This window comes from Lagopus leucura, unplaced genomic scaffold (genome assembly GCF_019238085.1).
Source record: "Lagopus leucura isolate 7727_CA_CO unplaced genomic scaffold, USGS_WTPT01 Super-Scaffold_100157, whole genome shotgun sequence".
Taxonomy (NCBI): domain Eukaryota; kingdom Metazoa; phylum Chordata; class Aves; order Galliformes; family Phasianidae; genus Lagopus; species Lagopus leucura.
Window position 1 is genome coordinate 17,547,916 of NW_024962334.1, and position 23,248 is coordinate 17,571,163.

The window sequence follows — 23,248 nt, forward strand, 5'->3', positions numbered from 1 at the left end:
ACAGGGTTTGCTGCATGGACAGCTCTTGCAGTAGAAGTCTGGGCTCCTTTCCCAGCCCTGCAAGATGTGGGTTTGCATAACTCCTTGTTGGTGTTATTTGCATGTTAGGAAAATGTTGCTGGATTTCCTCCTCAGGTAGGATAAGATGTCTGTCTTGATTTCTTGTGATTTTTTGTTTCAATTTTGTTCTGCACATCATTGCATGTACTACAAGAGGAGGAAAATTGGCTTGTTAGTTTGGTCAGAAGCCTAGGGTTTCTCATACAGCATTGAGTTTAGGTACCAGGAGAATTAGAAATTGAGAGTATCTATTATCCATGTAATTTAGGAAATAATGGTTTATAACATAAACATAAATAACATTATAGCACAGTTAAAAACTAAGAAAGATTCTTTGTGATGCTGGTGTCGATCAGGAAAGTACTAGAAGAGGTTAAATTTAAAAAATAGGCAAAAGTTTCTTGGTTTTCATCTTTATATTTCTCTTGTGGGCTGGACTCTTGGGTAGATTTCATGTCCAGGCTTATAAGTGCAGCCTAGAACAAGAAAAATGTGAATTAAAATGTCTGAAATACAGAACATTCCACAAAATGTAGCAGGATGCAGTGCTCTGATCATGCAGATAAATTATGTACAGATTTTGGATCTTTAGATTTTTAATATATGTTATGTAAGAAACTAAATCACTTCTCAATTATTTTGAGTATCTCTAAAGGTAAGGAAACTTAAAAACACAGCATGGCCTTGCTTAAAAGCAGATAAAGGGAAAGCTGCAAAGTATGACATAAAAATAATCTTCAGGAGTTTATTATCTTTGTGTTATCTTTCTGTAGCCATTCATTTTACCAAAGTATATAGAAGGTACGAGAATTTTTTCCCCCTTCTGATTAATAAAAGAACAGAACAAAATGCATACAACTACAATTGTAAAAATCATTTTAATTTGACATCTGTGCCTCATAAAACCTCTTCCATTATTAACTGCTATACATAAGCTATTTCAGTTATCCTTTATGTGGTCAGTAGCTTCTGTAACTTCAGTCACATCAAGAGAGCAGTTTGCCATCTGAGGCATCTGAAGGTGCTGCTCGGAGCAGATTAGCACGTGGCACGTCTCTGATAGTGGCAGTTCATGCGCAGTGCTGCGTTTCTTTGCTTGAGGATATCAGGAAAGCTGTTAAGATGCTCTGGAAATAGATTTGAGAACAATGGAGAACGCAGACAATTTTGCACAGGAAATTAATTGGGCCAGGTAAAGGTAGTAAGAAGACAGCTATGGGCCAACCGCACTCCTTTCCACTTCAGGGGCGCTATGACCATTGACTGGAAAGGAGTTCTGCAATGTTTTGTAATGTGTGTCATTTTGTCCACGTGAAGTACACTTGAAGATGCATCATTTTTCAGAACAATTCATCTCCAGCTTTTGTTACTAGGTAATGTTTCTGTCAGCCAGAATGAAGCTTCTGGGGCCTCTGTATCTAAACTGGTGAGACTAGATGGTAGTTAGATCTAGCATAGTGTAGCAAAAGCTAAGCAGGAATCATGTACTGTTTTAACTTCTTTCTAAAGGGTGAGAGAGCTTGAGTTTGCTAAGGACTCTATTTGTCTCAAGCAAGCATCAGACTCAGTAACTGTTTTGTTGAGTCCATTGTAGGCATTGTAGACTGTTTGCATGAAGACCTTTTATGCTGGCAGCTACAGTTGGCAACAAAAACTTGGGCTAAGCTCTTTGATGCTGTGAGGCAGCATCTTATTGTGCTCCTTGGCAGCACAGACTGTGCGGGCAGCTCCATCGCTCCTGCTTTGCTGACGTGAATGTCAGGAAGGAATTAACAAAGCATCCAGAAAAAAATGTAACACATTCTGAAGAGTGGTGGATTTTTTTATACAGATGTATTTCTTGTATTGTTTGACCTCCTGTCTTAGCAGTTCAGATTATAAACTTTTTTTTTTAATGCAAGTAATGTTAAGGATATCTGTGAATTTGAAAGGCTTTGCAGAATTGATGAGAACATATGAGTTATAACATTTGAGTTTGGCTCTAGTTACTTTAACTCATTTTCATCCTTTGAATTGTTCAGCACTGTGACTGGATGTGAGTTTTCCTACAAGTAAAACCTCTATATTGAAAAGCCATAGGTGTACGTGTGGGTATACGTTCATCTACTAAGGCTGGTCTGAAATCATTGTCTCCTATCTCGTTCGGTTGGTCCAGGATGTCAGAGGAGGATGTTGGTGGTATGACAGCAGAAGCTGAAACCTCCCACCAATATTCTGTTACTTGTTGCCATGTGACAGATGGCAGCAGAGGGGCAGTCTGACACAATGGCATCTTGCAGGCAAGCGCGGATGAAGCAAAAGAATGTCATTAAATTCCTCTATGCAAAAAGAATTGCTCCCATTGACATTTCACTGGTGCTTGCTGAACATTTAGGGAGACCAACCAGTGAAGCAGTGGATGAGGCAGTGTGTGGTGCATTTCAACAGTGCTGACAGTGATAGGGTCACCTCTACTGGTGCAGTTTTCTACAAGCATGGTAGGCAGGTTCTTGTTTGTTGCTGGCAAAAAGTGCATAGCTAATGGTGGTGACTATGTTTGTAGCTGAGAATTAACTCTATGAAATAGTGGTGTTGTGCTCTCTGTGTCTGTTGTAGTTTCCATGGAAATAAATTGTGAGGTATTACTTTTGGAGTGCCCCAAAGGGTAGCTTATCTAAACACATGATCAGCTGTCAGTGGAAACAGGCCTTTGAAATCATTGCAGGAGGTCAGAGAGAAAATTAAATATAACTGTATAAACAAATATGAGTAATGATAATATCTCCAGTTAAACCCACTATTCAGAAACAGACCTTGATTTGGTACAGCAACTCGTGCCTTGCTGTTTCTATTCAGAACGCAATTTCAGAAGCTGTATTGGAGTCGGAGAAATGTTCTAATAGCAACTGTGTGCCTGTGAGACCTCACAGAGAGCAGCAGGTGAAGTTGAGGTTGCAGTAAATCATAAAACAAATAGGGTATGCCTTCAGACACTTCCACTGCGAACTGTTCCTTGAGCAGTTTTTGTTAACATCTGACCAACAGAAGCTGTACCTATCATCTTTATTAGAATGGATTTCTAATAAGAATTGAGAGAGCTTTTCCAAGTAGCTGAAGACATTTTAACCAGTTAGTGACTGTATCTAATTTGTTATGATTTTATTTTGCTTGAGGTATTAGCAAATACATTTTTCTTACATGTGATACTGAAGAAAATATATAATCTTAAGGATTCATGATAGCACCTATCCTATCTTGTTTGTCTTTGGGCTTTTAATAAAATACAGCCATAAAATTATAGCAAGATGCTTCCTTCTCCTTATTTTTTTCTTTTTGCTCAGACTTCCCTTCAGTGTGTATTTCAATGAACTTCATAGCTTTCTGATGGTAGATGTTCTCTGTAATGAACTTTCTTGATGTTTCCACCAAAAACAGGAACTCACATTTGCTGTGTGACCAGCCTGATGATGAGTCATGAGGCTCTCCTGCTTCCTGCAGCATTCACTTAATTGACATTTATTTCTATGTGCAGAAATAGTAGGAAAATTCTGTGAGGAATCTTATTTCTTGAGAGTGTTTGTGCTCCTCTGCATCAGTGTGTGACATGGTGCTGGAGTAGTTCATTTGCAAGAAGATCTACGGTTTGGCTTTTAAAAGGGCATAATATGCATAGCACACGTAAATGTGTGAGATTTTTTTAAGTAAAAAGATACAAAGTTAACTTACAAAAATTACTGTCAATACGCATGCTCGAGTTCAGTGAGTTGTTTTTAAGGCAGTAGATAGAATTTATCGCTACCATACGGGAATATCCAGGTGTTATTTTGGTATAGAGTTAAGCTTTTCATAACTTCATTTTTCAGGAATGTTTATGTTAAGTATCTGAAGGGGGTAAGAAGATACTTAGCTGCAGGGAATATAGGGAAGCTTTCCCTGTAGGAAAGTTTCGTCTGTTTCTAGAGCAATTGCTAGGAGACTGTTTGTTTCATGGATCTGAAGCATGGTTAATTCCAAGAAATGGGGAACTGTGGAGACCTAATTCTTCTGAGTGTTGTGGAAATGTGCAGCATGTTGTGTACTGTGTCTGGGTACTGTAAGAATATCCATTAGCTACTCAAAAATTTAAATTCATAATATAGTAGTTATTTTATGTTACTTAACTATATTACAGTTTGGGGTTTCCTGTTCATTAGTGTGGGATGTTTTCCAAGCATATCATCTGTAATGAATAATTAGATAGCTTATTTCCTTTTAATGTGGCTTTGAGAGTGAATCATGCTTTTCAGCCTCAATATAAAGTATGTCCACATTGCACTGAGTTCCTTTTCTGGTGTGGAAATGTTTTAGAATGTTTTAAAATACAAAGCTTTGTAAGTGAGCATTTTACTTCCGAATCAGAATTCTGAATGACAGAACCTTGCCAGTCCGAATTGAAATAATCCTCTGCATCCTGTTGGTAACGTCATATTTACTCTGTGCAAATGAGATTTTCAAGTGTATTGAGTTATCGCTCTTGTTGGAGCCATATAATAAAACCTTCAACAGAGTTGCAGGATAATCTTACGAACATCAGCAAATTGCTGCCTGGCACGGTGTGTTATTTGGATAACTCAGGAGGTTACCAGTTGCATAGAATAGGACTCTTCTTAAAGGAAGACTTTTTACAAAAAATGAGAAATATTTTTTTAGAGACTTAGCGTTGAATTAATATTACTATGGCATACTACTGGTGCTAATTAGATTCTGCTTCTCATCAGGCCTAGCAAGCTTGCCTAGCTCTATGTTAATGTGGTTATACTGTTTGCTAAACTGGGCAAACAAGCTTGGATTTCTGCGTAGCAGTCTTTTTACCCTATTGGTTGTACACTGAATTTGTTTTACAGTAATTGGGGTTTTGACAGACAAGATTTGTTCCGGTCATTGCTATCCTTTAGTATGGCATCCATTTAAAGAACCATGAATAATTAGATAATTCTTGAAACACATTTGAAATTTCTGCGTTTGAATCTCCAATGTGATTCTTGTTAGAGATAATGATTTTATAGATCATGTGTGATGTGTCACTTTATTTTTAGTGATTATAACCGTACTTACATACTCAGTATTAGAAGTTTCACATTTCCTGCTGCTTTTACAAAACAAACTAGAGGCGAGGCCTTGAATAGTTCCAGCTTACTGGGGTTGCTCCTGGCACTTGCTGTGCCTGTCATGCACGGCTCTGGTATTTGAGAACAGAACATCCCTGCTCCAAGAGCAGAGAGAATAAAGCTCTGTAGACTTAATGTGTGTTAACATCCAACATCGACACAGTCCTTAAAGAATGCATTGCTGTTAATAGCAAGAGAGGATTTGAATTTACTGATTATTTATAGTAACTTCCCATGTGAAAACTCCGCATGCGTATGCAGTGTAACTTTGTACAAAACAGTTTTCCCTGCTTTGCAAGTGCCTAAAGCTATCTCATGTATTAGTGGAACGTCTAATGCTGCATCAATAATCAGTCCTTTAAATCTACTCCAGGGAAGGCTGTGTGTAAATCAAAAACTGGGCGGAGAAAGCATCATTTGTTTGCTCCCGTTCTATGGGAGGGCTGTCCCAGAGGCGCCTGGGGAGGAGGCTGCAAGGAGGGGGGCTCACACTGTGTCGGGCCACACAATAAGTGCAGTGGAAGATTTGAGGACTTGTCATTTTCTGTTGCAGGCCCTTGTTGGGTGTGAGGGGTGGAGTTGTTTCTCAGCACCATTCACTGAATCAGAGAGTCATAGAATGGCTTCAGATAGGAAGGGATCTTAAAGCCCACCCGGTTCCAACCCTCTGCTGCAGGCAGGGCTGCCACCCACCAGCTTGGGCTGCCCAGGGCCCCATACACCTCCAGGCACCACAGCTTCTCTAGGCACCCTTGTGCCAGTGCCTCACCATCCTCTGAGTAAAAGATTTCTTCATAACTTCTCCCCTCTTGGTTTAAAGCCATTCCCCCTTGTCCTGTCACCATCAGACAGTGTACAAGTCAATCCCCCTCCTGCTTGTAAGATCGTTTCAAGTACTGAAAGAAGTATTAACATTTAAACACAACCTGAAGAAAGCACTTTTCTGTCACCAAGACAGTGCAGTTAGTGAGATGAGTGCCTGATTTACATCAGACACATTCAGGGATGTCATGCTAACACTAGCATTTGTAATAAGAAAGCAAAAAACTCAGCTTTTCTGAACAAAAGTGTCACTGGCCTGAACGTAATATGGTGGATTTAAACCAGGGTGGAGATGTGCATACCTTACCTAGTGTGGTGTGATGTTTCACTGGAGCATGAACAGAGACTATTATCCTGTTTTCTTTCTTGGCATCTTTTCTTATTTGTGTCCTTAGATACTACAGATGGATCATAGGGTGAGACAAGGCATTTGCTAGCCCTTCTTCAGCCTGCTTCATGAGCACAGGCTCTGTTACATAATATTCCTCATAATGCCTGTCTATGTGCATTCTGCTTTTATTTTTTTTTTTCCCTCTAGAATAGCTTGATTTATTTATTTGTCTTATTGACAACTATAATCCAATTAAAAGCTTGTTGGATTTTTCCCCACCATATGTTCCAGATAGATGTTTACAAATGGTATATTTGACATTTGGGAAAGGGAAAGCCTAGGGAAAGTATTTTTTTCATGAGATTATCATATCTTTTATTTGTTGATTTTTCTAAGCATAGGATAGTTTCAAGTGCTAGAGAGGTTTTATGTTTGGGAGAGGTTAATTTCTGTATTATTTTTAAATTTTTTTTTTCACAATCTAATATTTTAGTGAGTAATCTTGGCCACAAGAGTTGCTCTGTTTTAATTCCTGAGCTAAAGGAAAAAAAAAGTCCCAAATATCTCAGCTGTACTGTAAGATTGAGTCCATCATATCAAAGGGTAGAGAACAGGTCTTTATTTGTTCCATATATTGGACAAGAATTTAGTAGCATTTGTCAGTGATAAACGGGACCAAATTCTTGGTTGTTGGAACTCAAAGGGGATGGGAGTAGCTCACAAAGCTTGCTCAGTTATTCATGTCCTTATTCAATACACAAGTTGATTGTTGACTTCACTCACAGCAAGTTCTAGGCTTTGTAATTTGTGCAAAAACAGTTGTGTACATCTTCGTAGAATGAATACCGAGACTCAGCTTTTCCTGTGAGCTGTGGTCGTTCCTTACATGGAAACCTAACTAACAAGAATCATGGAAGCAAGAAGAGCATTACAAAACCTGCACTCTGCTTCATACTTTCAAAACGTAACGTTTGGAGAGAGGCGTAAAGATATACAGATGTTTTCAGTTGTTTTTTTTTTATTATGTCTCCTGAAATACTTACCTACAAGTTACCAAGTAGTATTGCTTTAATGAAAGTTCAGTGTTTTCTTTTGTCATCAACAGACAAAAATAGCATTTTTCTAGAACCCACATGAAATGGAAATGCTACATTCCACCAAATACAGCTATTTTATTATTATATTTCTGAAGATTTAGTACTTTAAAATGACCTTGAAAACAAGACATGCTCATGAGCTGAATCTCATGGTTTAAATGTCTTAACCATATTAAACTAATGTGACTTCTGTGTTGGCTTTTTTTTGCTTTTTGGGGGGAAGTTAGCAGTATGAGGGGAGACGTTACTTCTTGAGTCAAGAAATTTTTACTCTTGTTTTCTGATTGCTTAGCTGCTATGTACCCTGCTTTCAAAGTCATAGACCAGACTGAATGTTAGTAACTGATCCTTGTGCAAGATGTGACTCACTTTTTATTTTTCATGTGTTAGCTTTTGTGGCCACAGCTTTACAGTCACGTGTGAACAATTTTGTTATCACATCAGCTTAAGGCTTAAAACGTAAAGGACATAAAACATCAGACATTTGAAGAATCAGGTTTTTGAAAAGTTGTCCAAATCACTGTTACTTAGCAATATTGTTTTGAACTTCAATTTCCTTTTCTGCCAGTCTTTTTTATGATAGAGCACCCACCAGCATTCAGAATCACACTTGCTAACACGTTATGTACATGAAGTTTGGGATTCGATACTAGCTGAAGTGGCAGATTTTCTACCTCTTTTCCTGTTCTCATCCCTTGAAATTGCTCTACTGAGCAGAAATGTCAAAGACCAAGTAGCCTTTTGAATGAGAGCACTGAACCTTCTTTGACATGTTTGCTTGTGTGACTTGAAGAGCACGTACTATTTATACACTCTTTATTAAAGAAATTTCCAGGTGTTATTTTTAAAAAATACTGAGTTTATACAACCATACACATGTTTTAAAAAGAATTTTTTAATAAAAGAAAGTTGAATATGAGTGAATGTTCCAATAGTATTTATCAGTTTTATATATGTATGAATGCTTGATTTTATTTTTCTGTGCAAACTTAGTTTGAACGATTCCCACTAAGTTGTTCTTACTGTTCAGGCATTTTACAAAGGACCCAACCTTTGAATGTGCTTTTTTTTTTTTTTTTTTTTTTTTAATCAGATTTTGTGCATGAACTTTGTGCAGTGGTTCAGTGAAGACAAGTTCTTTAATTAGATTTGTTATTTGAGTTAATCAAATAATCCTTTACTGAATAGGAAGAATATAATTTTCCATGGATTTCAGTGCTACTCTGTGAATTTGAACTGGAAATTCAATTCTGGAAATTTCTTTAAAAAATACCCAAAGGCATTAAGTTGAATGAGGATTTATCAGGGATTGCAAGGTATGTCCAGGCAGCAAAGCCGTGCAATAGGAGTTCTTTTCCCTCACCTCCCATTTGTCTCATAATGTGGAATGGGGTGCACAAGGCAGTGTAGTTCTTTCCTCTAGGTGAAGGTAAAACTTGTTTGACCAGCAGTGTTTCTTGAAGAGTTTAGGTATACTCCAGGTCATACTGGGACAGCAAGGTGATTGCCTGGGCTGTCACAGTAGCCAAAAAAGGAAGGGATATCCGTCCTGATACAGAGCACATTGCAGTCAGTCGCTGTTGCTACAGCGTGAGTTGCCTACCTAAAAGTTCTTTTTCCCATGGAGGAAATGTGGATATGGGTAACAATTTTCTGCAGCCAAAATTCTTATCACTTCCTTTAATGACTAAATAAGAGTAGATCAGATCAATTTGTATAGCTTTTAACGTCTCTCAGTTGGTGGAGGTTCATCCCACTTTCATCCATTTGGACAGGCCCATGCCAAACCTCCATCCTGTTTCTGAAATATCCCTATCTACAAAACCTGGGTAGCTCTTTGGATTATCCACCTGCAATTGCTGAGCATTTGATTTTGATTTAGAAATTTTGGGGAGGAAAGTTAGTGTTTCCCTAGCATTATGTACAGAACATCCTTTTCTTTTACTTGCTAGATTTGCTGTCTTAATATTTTCTATAAAGAGGATAGGTCCTAAAATACAATAAGGCTTAGTGATAAAGCCATTATTACAGAAGGTTTAGCGTGGGCTTTCTGAAATGCTCCTTATGAATGCAATTCAAGTGTTTATGAAAATACTAGCATGAGCCATGGTTCAAGCAATTAATGAAATCAGCAAGGCAAATCTAGTCTTTTCAAGCTGTGATGGTACTTATCTGGATTCAAACAATACTTTTTTGTTAGCTGTTTAATATATATTTGATTTTTGTGGCTAATGCTATGCTTTCATCCTGTTTTTAAGCATGCAGAAGAGAGGGTTTTTTTTTTTTATATCTTGTTCACTATATTGGAGGTACATTTTAAGTTTGAGATAGGAGAAGATACAGTTTTGCTTGTAAAAATGCTGCTAGTCAGAATCAGTTGGAAATTTATTTTTTTTGACAACATCAAGTTATATGTTCTAATTAAGCTATGAATTTCAAATAATGTAAATGGTGTTCTGACAATTGAGTAAAAAAAAAAAAAAAAAAGAAAACCTGAGGAAAAAAAAATCACAGATAAATTACACTCAGGATAGAGATGGGAAATGAAGTTATTTGTTACAGATTTACATGTTTGGAAACTCTAGTACTATATATTTATATACTATATCTATATATATAGATATATTTTAGTACTTTCAGTTGACAGTAATTAATGCTTTGTTGTTGGACATCCTTCCAAAGAACTAGCATCCCCAATTTCGATGGCCTCAACTGTGTACCTAAGCTAACTCTTATGAAGTCTGAACGTAGAAGCTGAGCATTTAGGTGCATTCTATTTTGGGTAAAGGAAGAAAAAAATATTTAGAGTAAGCAATCGTTCTGTTTTATAAAAGGGTGATTCTAAAATCTGTCTCAGAATCTGCAGAGTATCTCAGTGTATTTTAAGTGCAGCACTGGTGACTTGATACTGAGAGCGACCCCTCTGATATTTGATGCTACTAAAGAATTGCAAATATTTTATGTTTGCGTTCATATGTACTATCAGTGAACCTGGGAGTGACCAGAAGCTCTTTCTCACTAACTTAACTCTGAGTTGCTTGCAAAGACAGTACCCACACAAAGATAATTTTTATCTGGAAGGATACATAGTCAAAAAGAAAAAAAAGAATAGGTAGAAGCAAATGCTGTATGTTTAATTTAGCCTTAAATTTCTCTGTTGTTTTACTTCATGGAAATACCTGTTGAAACAGTGAAAGGCAATATTTTATGTCACAAGGGAGGCATTGCTTTTGTTCTAAGTTTGAAGAAGAAGAAGAGAGTTGTAAAGAGCTGTGAGGGTTCTGGAGCACAAGTCTTATAGGAAGAGGCTGAGGGAAGTGGGGTTATTCAGTCTGCAGAAGAGAAGGATCAGGAGAGACCTTATCACTCTCTACAGCTGCCTGAAAGGAGGCTGTGGCACGGAGGGGGTCAGCCTCTTTTTCCAGATAACATCCACAGGACAAGAGGAAGTTGCACCAAGGAGGTTCAGATTGGGAAAATATCTTCTCAGGAGGAGTGATGAGGCATTGGAACAGTTTGCCCAGTGAGATGATAGAATCTTTATCCCTGAAGGTTTTCAAGAAATGAGTATGACATGGCACTGAGGGAAATGGTTAGTGGGCCTGGGTGGAGATGGGTCAGTGGTTGGACTCCTTGATCTCAGTATTTTATTCCAGCCTTAGATCGTAGGATCTTTAGAGCTGTCGTATGCTGATTTCCCTTGCACATTTTTAAATTGGAAAAAATGTTGTTCTTCATTGCCAAAGGCTACCCTAGGAATAGTGCAGTGTTTTAAATGGCGAAGTACCAACAGGGTTTGATATTCCATAGCTTTATGTACAAAACTTCTTTTTATGGAATGTTCCTTTCGGTGTCATTTAAGTTCCTGATATTGAAGAAACAATGCTAAGGCCGTTTGTGCCAGTTTGTGTTAGTATGATGCACCAGTGCTGCAAACTGTTAGCTCACAAAGTTGCTTCTTAAAACTGAAAGCTGGATTAATTTTACTTGCTGTAATGATTTTAATGCTTATATTTTTAAATTTGCTGATGAAATTTGTTCTTCAGATGATTACTCTTTTAAAATAAAAAGTAGTTGATCTGTATGGCAGTGTTTTAGCCGCATATAAAGTATAAAATTTTCTTTAATTTTACCCTGATATCTTTTATTAAAATTCACCAATGAAATGTAAGACTTCAATTTGAATGAAGTTGGATTTTTTTTTTTAAAGGAAGCTGACATGTGCATGCTGATGAGAGCTTACTGAATGCAGATTTTCTGTTGTTTTTGTTGTTTTTTTTTAATAAGATCATCTGAAAAATGGTTCTTTACTGAAATGAAAATTCTCCCACATGCAAGTTATTTAAAAAAAAAATTTACAGCTGTGAAACTGAGGAAGGAGTCAGACAAAAGTGTTTTTAACTTGCAGAACATTTGAAATTGGTATAGACCTTGGGCTTTGGAATTGCTGAAATAGCAAGCCCTGGATTTGGCCCAGGATATGAGAATGTGAGCATCTCAGCAAAATCAGGAGTTGGGTTTGAGTTTTTTAGACACTGCTGCTTCGATGTCTTGGTGGCTTCATGATACTCAACTCTTTCCCTTTAGTAGAGGCTGGATTTGGGGAAATATGAGTTGGATTCACCAGAAATTTGGATTGTCGGTGTTTCAGAAAAATATACAGAGGCTTGGTAGTTAACATTTCTCTAAACAAGCAACTTCATTCTGTCCCTTTGTGTTGAAAGATTTCTGATAGATCAGATTTGACTGCTTGCACAACTTTTATCACTGAGATGGGGTATGTGGTCTTTGGTTGTGTTCTTCAGAGAATATTTCTCTACAGAAAGGGGTATTCATGACTTGTCTTATTTGCTCTAGTTCTACGGTGAGGTTGAAGACAGTGAAGTGTTACACTCATTTTTGTACTGTAAGTTGTGGGCACTTTAATGTTATCAAACAGGCTTAAGTGGGATTGCATGTTATTATACAGTACCCCAGTGTTCCCAGATAGGAGGAAGGAAAGCTGCTTTTTAGTGCTGGTTACTGTTCCTTTGGGCTGGAGGAACAGCAAGCTTAATGTGTGTATTAATGTTTCCCTTGTGCTTCCAGTCTTTTTTACTTTTCCCTCCTCCTGCATTTCAAATCCTCAGTGCCAGGAGCTGTCTTTTATTTAATTTTTGTCAGAAGTTGTGTAATCTACAGTTGAGACATCCTGGCACTATGTGGTGTTAATGATAAACATGTACTATTAGTTGCTTACTCATGGTGCATCAGTGCCTGGTTGCATACTGCTCAGTGTTGAATCCCCTCTGAGTAATTCAGAAAAATGAAGTTAGGAAACATTGATAGTATGGTGAATATGTGATTTGAACTTTTTCTGAGCAGGGACAAAACAGTGTTAAGCAGCAGATAAGAGCGGTGGGTTTGTGTGTGCTTTTTCTTGCTTTCTTTTGTGGAGTTTGGAATGTGCTGAGTTGTGAAGTTGTCTTGTACGCTCCAGCAGTAACTCTTTGCTATCGGATCTCTCCTGCCTCATACTTGTAGTTTTCTTCCTGCATGCTAATAATTCTCGAATAGGAATTCACCAATTACAGTGATTTTAGCAAATCTTCACAAGTAAGAGGTCAATTAAAATGAAATTTTCTGAAATTATCAACAACAATTGAATTAATAGAAATGTCTCGCTACTTAAAATTCATTGCTTGTTGTCATCTTGATTCTTCCTCCCTTGACCTCACAGTGTGTTTCAAGCTCTACTAAAATGCTTTGGAAATCTAAGGAGAACTTAATCCCGGATGCTCATGAAGATCGGTTTCTTTTCTAGTTTTTCAGCAGCCATCCCCTAAAGAGCAAACTGGCTGATTTTTGTTCTTGTTTTTGTTAAATTCTGTGTTTGTTAACGTTCTTGCTTATTTGTAACTTCAGAAGGACACAAGATCAGCCTGAGTTATCCACATTCCTGGATCTTATCTGTATCTGCTGGAGTGCTTCTGCAAAATGAACTGTATCTCCTCCTCCTCTTTGCTCATCTGCAGTAAACAAATCAGTTGAAATCTCTACATTTCTGCATGTACTCACTCCAGTTTCTTTTCTATTTCCTGTTTTCAAAGTAATTGCTGAAGTTGACATTCAACTTCCCAAAGAAAGCATTTCACACCAATATATAGAGGTGAAGCACCTTTTTTTTTTAAATATGCAGAACAGCCTTAAGTTCATGTTTCTGGAGACAAGTGAGTGGTGATTTCTGACTGATAGGTTTATCTTCAGGTGTGATGAGTATCTGTCAACCTGTGTACCTCAGGAAAACGTGCTAGCTGACTGTGTAGGTGTAACAGTTCCTTAGGGAGAGGTGCGCTTGTCTCAATAAATGTGGCCTACATCTTTAGAGTAACAATGTTTTCTAAAATATAAAATGTGTAATATTTGGAAGATGCATTTTTGTGCATTGTTTTTTCATAACTCATGCAGAATGCTAAAACACAGTTTTTATTTTGAATAAAACCTTTTTTCCCCCCTCTTACCACAGGATAATGAGAAAAGGACCCCTTTACATGCTGCTGCCTATCTGGGAGATGCAGAAATTATTGAACTGCTTATTTTATCTGGTATGTTCTGTTCCTGTTAATGGAAAAAAAAATTACCTCTATGCACATTCAAAAAATTATTTATGCACATCTTAGTTTGTGTAGCTTTTACTGAGGTATTTAATGTACTAAAATCTGAAGAAGCTTATACTGAAAGTTTGGGTTTTTTGCTTATCAGTGTTACAATACTGTGTAGTTCTGCTCTAAAATGCTTTTGGTAGAAAGCTTTTTCAGTTATTTCTTCTTATTTGTAGCTCGATCAGCTTTAGATACTCCACTTTAAAGAAGTAATAATGTTTGTGTTACGTGTAGATGTTTGCAGCATTGCTTTGGTCTTAAATTGGCCTTCAGGAAAAAAAAAGTGAATGTAGAAAAGAGAATCTGAAATTGGTGATATATTTTCTTTATTATCTTTTGCTATTGCTTACATGCAGAGGATATAAATCGGTTTGGCCGGAAATTTTAAAACTGCTTTTCTCATTTTCTATTTATTTTCACTAAAACAATGCACAAGTTTTGTAAGACAGTACATTTTAAGCTTAAAAAGGAAGAGAAACAAACTGAAAAAGAACTTAAAAACACAGTTTGACTGAGCTACTGAATTGATTGTCTTTAATCTTGGACAGACTTACCCATCAGGTAGCTAAGTTCCTGATGCTCTAAGGTTAGATGCAAAGATGAAAGCTTGTCCCGCAGAACTTCTTAGGTGCTCAGTCTGCTTACTGGCAAACACTACCCATGCACAGTTGGCTATTTTTCCTTCCTCCCATTGCAACCTGTAACAGCAAATTTTACTTTAAGTAAGTGTCACTGTAAGTATGTAGGAGTTGCCTCCAGATTTTCAATTGAAATTGCCAGGTATGACTTAATTTATTTATAATTTAGCAAAATGTAATATTTCCACTATATATTACATGTAATTATATACATTATTATAATAAATGTGGCATTTTGTATAACTATATACTTCTTAGGGAAATATGTCATAGTTTAAAATTTTTTGATCACGTAAGAAAAATTTTTCCAGAAAAGTTCAACTGTGTTGCTGACAAGATGGGTCAGAAAAGCACGCTGCTCATCCCTGTCAAGTGAAAAACAAGTTCTTGTGACTCTTGAGAATATACAATGACCTCTCTGTTCTAAGAGGATATTGTGAATTTGGCAAGGATATTTCTTTTTTGTTGAGGTTTTCACAGTGATATAAAAATAATTAGCCATGTTACAAATTTTGTGAAGTTGTAGTCAACTGCTTCTGGGAGTGAAGCTTCTGATCTGTGTGGGTGAGCTGAGTCCAGTCACCAGAACTGGGGCTGAAGAGAATCCATCACTCCTCCTCTCAGGCTAGTGATAGAACAGACGTTTTTATTTGGATATTAATGTAATAAGACTCTGATTGGGCAATAATAATTGGAGAAGAAAGGTTAGTCATGCTATTTGGGCATGCAGCCTGGGAGTAAGTGGATGAAAAATTGAAGAACAAAGAGGGGAAGCGGAGAACTAAAAATTAGCACTGCACACATAGTACAAAATTGAATTGTTGCACGGAGGAGAGGATGTGGGCTGCTGCTGTGCATATAGAGATTGTTCAGGAGGACTGGGAGGCATTGATACTCAGATAAATGCTAATTAATGAAAATGATAATTTGCTTACATAAAACAATTAAAATAGTATCAAGAGCTTTGAATGCTGTGGACTGTTGAGGCAGTATTGGTCTAACCTGCATGTGCTCTCGCACTGTGCTGTGGATGTGAATGATGTGATTGAGTCTTCTGCAGTAGTGCTTCACATTCCCAAAGGAGGGGTGATCTGGGAGTGAATTGGGGGTTTACAGTGAAGGAGGCACAGCTGCAGTGTTGCTGCATTTGTGAGAGAGTGATGAGGATCCATTCAGTGGGTGAGAAAGTGATATCTTCATGTTAAGACTGTTTGGTTTGACAGGCTGTGCTGTACTTGGGCACTGATCTGTAATATTTCCTACTTATAGTCAGGAATCTTTGGCAAACAGCTCAAATGAGACTCTTTAAAAAGAAGTCACTAATTTAGTGTTCATTTCTGAATGCTGGGTTTGACATCTTGTCATCTGTGTAGTGAGAGTGCTTGCAGCTGTATCTGAAGCACTGCACCAGTACTTCTCCGAGAGATTGGGTCTAGGTTTTTGTCCAACTTCCATCTTGTAATTGGAATTTAATTGGAACCACTTAACAGATCATAAGTGTATTTATTTTCTCAATTTCATAAAGATACAGAAAATTCATCTATTGTGGTTCAGCTGGAGATCAAATCTCTCCTTGGAGACGGATTTAGGTTACATTTTGTTATAAAATGTGAACACTGGGGAGCAAATAAAGGACATCTGTTACTACAGTAAAGTTTGAAGGAAATTTGTCATGTTGCAACCACTTTTTGAACAGTGAGAAAGCAGTTAACTAACATATTTGACTAGAAATCTTCTGCGTTCAGTAAATTTGCATGTAAAGATGGTGTGCCTTATAATTGACCAATGTAATATGTTCTCATGGGGAACTGAAACAAGTATTGTAGGCTATTTTCATCCTGACATTTCTCACCACGTGGAAGGTTGACTTTGTAACTTGTAATGTCTTCTAAGGCAGCTGTGCTGGTATGTTCTTAAGAACCACTCTGAAGTTTTCCTGCTAAGCCAGCAATCCTCTGGGAACTGTTTGCCTTGAGTTTTTTATTATTCCTTTGAAATGGACATCAAAATTACTGAAGTCAGTTACTGAACCACTTCTACGCAGTGGTTCTTTTCTGATTCTTTCTCATCATTCTCTATTCTTTGCTAAAGCATGTATCGTCTGTTACACAGACATACTTTCAAAAATTTCACTGGAACTTCTTTTACGTCCCTTCAGAGATGGATTTTGGGTCATAAATTGCTGTTACTTTATACTGCTTTACTGTAGATGTGAGCAACCCTTACTTCACATTCTGAAGATAAAACTAATTCTGTCTTTTTACAGAGTTCTGTGGAGTAAGTTGTCAGTCTTATAAGCATGATCATTTTGGCTTTGAGATCTTGAATGAATTATTTTTTCACCAGCATTTGGGGTTGATCTGTGATCTGCCCCTGTTGTTTTTCACCTGGGCAAGGATTCTGAAGGATTTTCCAAGCAGATCATGATAGCACTGTGTTCTGCAGAAATCTGGATGTTCAGATCATCTCTCCTTCAGATTGTAGCTAACTGTGCAGTTAGGGTTACTAAGTTTGTTAGGTAGGAAGGTGAACAGTAAATATCTGAGGCATAAAGGCGCTTGTTTATAGTCTACAGAATGATGGAACAAAAGATCATTTTTCGTCACTAATAATTTTAGAAACATTTTATTTTCTATTACTCTGTAAAGAGTTATAACACTAATCAAAGTTCTGTTATTACAGTATATGTACAACTCAGCATCCTGGTACTGTTTGCTTTTTGTAAGTGTACTGAATTTAATTATATAAATACTTGATGACAGACTATGAGAAGTAGAAAAGCAGCATAACTTAGACACTGTTTAACTGAACGTCAGGAACTGATTTTTATCAGCTAAGTCCTTATAAAGACTCAAGCCCTCCTTTCAGCTAAGTCCTGCAAGTGGACTGTAATGCTGAGGCTCCTCCTGTTTTAAAAATACATTTTTTTCCATTTGTCCTACTTTATTTTTTTTTTAACACAATCGGAGTTGTCGCTTCAGCCAAGTGAGAGGAGCAGGACAAACTTCTGATCTTCCATTTTGTTTTCTCAACTAGTAACTTTCTTCGAGTTTGCTTCTTTGTGCCATGTAAACTATTATTGCTTTCACTGAAGTCTTCACACTTCATGAGGAGAAACATGAGTTACAGTGTTTACTTTTGAGTAGGTTTAGTTACTGTTATTGCATTGACACTTAAATACTAGCATGAGGCATTTCTGTTTGCTTAACCCGGTGTTCTCACTGCACAGAGCTCAGCAGACATGAATGTGCAGTCAGGCTTAGTCTCATTAAGATTTGGCAGCTTACAAGTATTTGTTGTGCTTTTTCTTGGGTCAGCTGTAAAATGGAAGAATCTGAAGCTGGGAAATAGTTGTTACAATAACGATATTCTGGAAGATAATAAAGACCTTCTGACACTGTTCCACTCCAGCTGTGTTTCTTTCATCTAATTCTTAAGCCATGCAAATATTAACAATCCATGCAGTGGCAATCCAGTTTGAAAGACTGTTACTGCAAACATATCAGTGGAACGAAGCTTCCTCAGTTTCAGTTGCAAATGTACCCACATGCTAGGGTGTGTGGTTTCATAGGGGTTCTTTTTACACTGTCTCTATGTTCTGGCTGCTTCCTCTGCCTTCAACAATGTGAGCCACAATTTTAATTTCAGACCTAGCTTCACTGCCCTCAGCCGTGGTTGCTGTAGAACGTTGCTAAAAGAAGCAGCTCTAACTTCTTTTTGAAAGTTGAAATGAAGCTTAGGAGAAAGTATCATAGAATGGCCTGGGTTGAAAAAGACCGTAATGATCACTTAGTTTCAACACCTCTTCTATGCTTAGGGTCACCAACCGCCAGACCAGGCTGCCCAGAGCCACATCCATATCCAAATACAACCTGGCCTTGAACGCCTCCAGAGATGGGCAGACCTCCCTGGGCAACCTGTCCCAGTGTGTCACAACGCTCTGGGTGAAAAACTTACTCCCAGTATCTAACCTAAACCTTCCCTGTCTTAGTTTAAAAACATTCCTCCTTGTCCTATCACTATCCATCCTCGTGAACAGCCATTCCCCCTCCTGTTTATATACTTCCTTCAAGTATTGGAAGGCCACAATGAGGTCTCCCCAGAGCCTTCTCTTCTCCAATCTAAACAAGTCCAGTTCCCTCAGCCTTTCTTCATAGCAGAGGTGCTCCAGCCCTCTGATCATCTTAGTGGCCCTCCTCTGGACCCGCTCCAAGAGCTCTGCATCTTTCTTGTGCTGGGGACCCCAGGCCTGGGCACAGTACTGCAGATGGGGCCTCACAAGAGCCAAGTAGAGGGGGACAATCACCTCCTTCTCTCTGCTGGCCTCTTCTCTTTTAATGCAGCCCAGAACACAGTTGGCTTTCTGGGCAGCAAGTGCGTACTGCTGGCTCATGTCCAGGTTCTTGTCCACCAAAGTATGGATGTTCAATGGCTCCCAGAATCTGAGAAACTTGTGCTACTCACAGAAGTCTCAGGGTGTAGTAACTGAGAGATAGCAAAAGCTATTAAGTTCTGAAAGGAAATTGACTTTTTATAGTGACGAGGCAGCCAAGTTCTGGAGGATGGGATAGTTTTTCTTCAAGCATTTCTCCTGATTTCTCTATCAGTTGTTTTTCTGTTTGTTTTCTTATGGATTTGTAAACAGTAAAAATAAAGGTGATTGTTGAAGCATTGGTGTGGCTGATCAAGACAATCCAGGCCTTTTTTTTTCTTTTTATACTGTTCTATAGATCCTCTATTGCACATTTGCCCCCTACGTAGGTAGAAGCTATTTCTGTTAGGTCTTACTCATGATTTTTGCAGCTATAATTCTCAAAGTTTCCAATTTTCCAATGAGCAATTACCTAGATTTCACTGATTCCTCAATTGTCATCTTTACGTTTGTATTTTTTCCAGGATCTTCCCCCAAGTATTAGCATGGTTTTCTGTGTGAGGAAAATTTTTCTCATCTGTTCATTCTGCAGTAAACTCTTGGCTGTTTCGGCCTGCTACTTTTAGGTATTTTCACAGTCCTAGATAAAAAGTTGATCATTCAAAAAGGGAAAAGTTTGAAAGCCGATACAAACCCATAGGAAAATAGTTAAATAGAATCTAATTACAGTGTGAACTATTGCTTATTCTCAATAATTTATATTGGAAACATCCTCTTCCTATAAAGATAATTTCTAAAAGTGTTTCAGTATTCTAGATGTTAATCATGGTGGTTGTTCAGTTTTTGTTTTTTAATACATTCTGAACATCTCATTTACATCTTTTACTCTCAAATAAACATGCTTTCAGAGTTTCAAATACAGAACACTAGGTGTCCATTTACATATATGTGAGTGAAAATAGTTTTGTTTCATTTGTTATGTTATGATAGTGTACAATCTCTAACACATCTTGTGCAATATTAAAGGAAAATATTGTCCTTAAGAGTCTAAAAATACTGGTCACAAACAGAATAGTGGAAGGCAATTGAACACTTTAAATTAGTACTGTGAGCAAAGACAACAATGTCTTGCCAGTATTTATTGTATTCCTTTTCTGAATCTATTTCCAGGCAGTGAAGTGTTAACTGCTGTAGCTGTTATGCATATCAGTCTTCTGAGGGAACTTAAAATTTTGAAGAATTCTGGATTTCTGGTAATGAGCAAGAGAACCTCATGGCAGAAGCTAGTAACATTTGTTCTGTGGGGAAACCAGAGGTGGTTTGGTGACAGACAGCTGCGTATAGTTCTGTTGCATTTCATGAATTAAGAAAGTGTGTGGCTGTTTCTTGCAGAATTTCCTGTCCAGTCTACCATTCATTGATGTCTCTTCAAGAGAAGTGCTGAGATGTTAACTCCCACTCACATGCAAGGATATTGAAACCTGTGCAGTAACAATGAGCTTCAGAAACACAATTCAGAGTACTGAGAGACATATGGATATGGCCTGACATAATTTTCTAGGTCTAGATTTGGAAGATTTTGCTTAATATTTCAATTAAGTACACAGACACAGTGGAATAAATTAGTTAGTGTTTAGTTTGAAAGGAGAGTTGCTTTTACATAACCAATTTTTAATTTCAAGCAAAGATAATGGTTGTACTGTATTTGATATTTCTTGCAAGCCCCCAAATCGTTTTCCTACAAGCTCTGCAGCATTACAAGAAATAAAATTAAAAAAAGAAAACCAGAAAAACATTAAATACATACTGAGCTGTTTTAATGTGTCAGCTGTTAATGAAGGACGTAATAATAGAGCTGTAAAGAAAATGCGTAAAATACTGTCAAGAGGTTTAAATGGGGAGGGGAAATATCTTAATTGTTGAATTTAATTTTCTGGAGTTAAGTTCAGGCCCCTGGGGTCTGGAATATCCAATCTTTACAGAACCAGGGCTGAGGTATGAATCTAACTCTTGAAAGATCAAATTGCTGCCGAACTTGCATTAGAAGGCATTCAGAATGTGAGAGGATGCCCTGGTTAGTGCAGCAGCAACAGAGGTAACGTTATCCAGTAGTTTATACACATGCATGTGTTCAAATCATCTTTAAGCAAAAGGCAATTTATTAAAGGTATAATATATTTTCTAACATTTACTTGCAGTGATCTGGGGTTCGGAGGGTAAAGGATGTAAAGTTCATCTCTGTTGCACAATACGACAGGTTTGAGGGTGCTTTGTCTTCTGCAGAGCATCAGGAGAGAGAGGGAAGAACTGGAGTGTTTCTCCAAACCACCTCCCAAGGAGTAAAGAATAACCTAGAGGGGGACTGTCCTCAGATACAGGGTTATCTGGAAAAGCTGTATTGTGAAATGTAAATCACTCTTGGCAGCGTGTCTTGTTGGAGAAACTCAAGGGGAATTGAGATTGTTGTATTTCTTTATGTAGAGCTACAGCTCTCTTGATTCCCATAGCATTCCTACATAAATAGTGCTTACACAGATATTTTTTTGGAGTTCCTTTAAGAGTTGTTTGTTGTGAAAAAGCAGACTTGATGGTTCCTCCTTAGAAGAGCGCAACAAAGATGCAGATCTCTTGTCAGAAATTCTTTGTTTTACCTTTGTAAGAGAATATACCTTTTTGTGCACTTGAAAAGATGACTTACTTTACGTTTGGATATTATATTCATTTGATAAATATGGCAAGTCCTAAACTTAGGCTTTCGTCTTTGAATGGAAGATCACTTACAGAGCAGGGGCATTGTTTTGTCCTTTTGAGGGGCCCTGTTACTTTTAACTATTGCTTCAAATTTCCTTAGATTCTTTTCCTACCAGAAATAAAACAAAAAAAAGCACAACATTTGATAATAATAATAATGGTATTTTAGTCCTAATAAGTTTAATTAACTTACCACTGAGAAAATACTTTTATGATATCTTTTTGTATTTATTCCTAGTCTCTTCTTAAGGGATTTTTGACTCTGTGTTAGCATACCAGAAATACGTTATTTGGCTGAGCCTGTGAACAACTTGAACTCTAAGCACTTTCTCACTAGAATTTAGGAAAATGCCACTTTCTTGCAATGGAAATATGCATTTCTGCTGGGTGTGGTTCTCCTATCTCACGCCTGGTCACCTGGGTGGATCTGACTTGATCTCAGACTTCGAGAATGCATTTTTCTGAGGAAAATAGAAACAGTAGTTAGTAACCTAGTAACTCCCCTTACACAGTGATTTGCTTTAAACACTTGAAAGACATTTGTATCCTGAAGTTAGAAATAGAAGTCAATTTGATTTTGAAACTCCTCATTCCTTGGTTATTGGCTCTAGGTATGAAGCGTGGAGCACCATTTTGGCTCTTGCTTTTGTCTTGTCTGCTTAAACCAAGAAGTGACTAAAAATAGCCTGGAAGATGGACAGAAGAACTCGATACAGTTGTCTGATATATCGTAACTGATAATATTTTCAGTTACTGATTATTCATATTATTATCCTTAGGGAAAGATTACCAAAAATTCTAAGACAATTCTGTTGACATTTAGAGCCATCAGTTTTGTTTGTTTTGTTTTTTTCAATTGAGCTCTGTGCAGAATTAGATACAATATAGTACATTATAGTACATGTTGGTGCCATGTGTCAGATCCTCATGATGATTAACGAAAGCAGAATGCTAAGATAAAGTCTCTTAAAATATTGTTAGAATATGTATTTCTCAAATGGATTTGAACTTTCTTCCCCTTTCTTCAAACTTATTTTTCGAAAACTTTAGCACTCGGAAAATAGGATGAGACCTAAAGCTTCTGAGATTTAGAGCAGGAAAGAAGGAAGTCCTTGAAATTGTAGCCAACTGGTAGAAGCCTCAGGCTCTGTCTGGTTCTTGGAAGATCTAGGATTAAAGTGAGAGTTTGTTTCCACTTTTAGCTCCCGTGTTGTATTCTTATGTCAGAAAAGAAAGAATTGACCACAAAATGATAAGCATGAAATTGACTCCAAATCTTCTTTTTGCTGATACATACAACCATGTGTTTGTATGCACAGATATGTTTCTTGATTACCTGGTTTGGGAAGGACTTCACTACTGGCACAGATCCGGGAGGCTTAGATCAAAATACCCCATTTCTCAGCTGAC

The 23,248-nt window shown here is 37.5% G+C and overlaps 1 protein-coding gene across 3 annotated transcripts in view; it reads left to right on the top strand.

Annotated features, from left to right (window-relative positions):
- Window positions 1–23,248, top strand: part of ANKRD28 (ankyrin repeat domain 28) — a 170,820-nt gene that overhangs the window by 109,913 nt on the left and 37,659 nt on the right. For all 3 annotated transcript variants that reach the window (XM_042888446.1, XM_042888445.1, XM_042888444.1), the window contains one exon: window positions 13,942–14,020. In XM_042888446.1, the coding sequence (XP_042744380.1) occupies window positions 13,942–14,020 (79 nt within the window). The remainder of the gene's footprint in view (window positions 1–13,941; window positions 14,021–23,248) is intronic.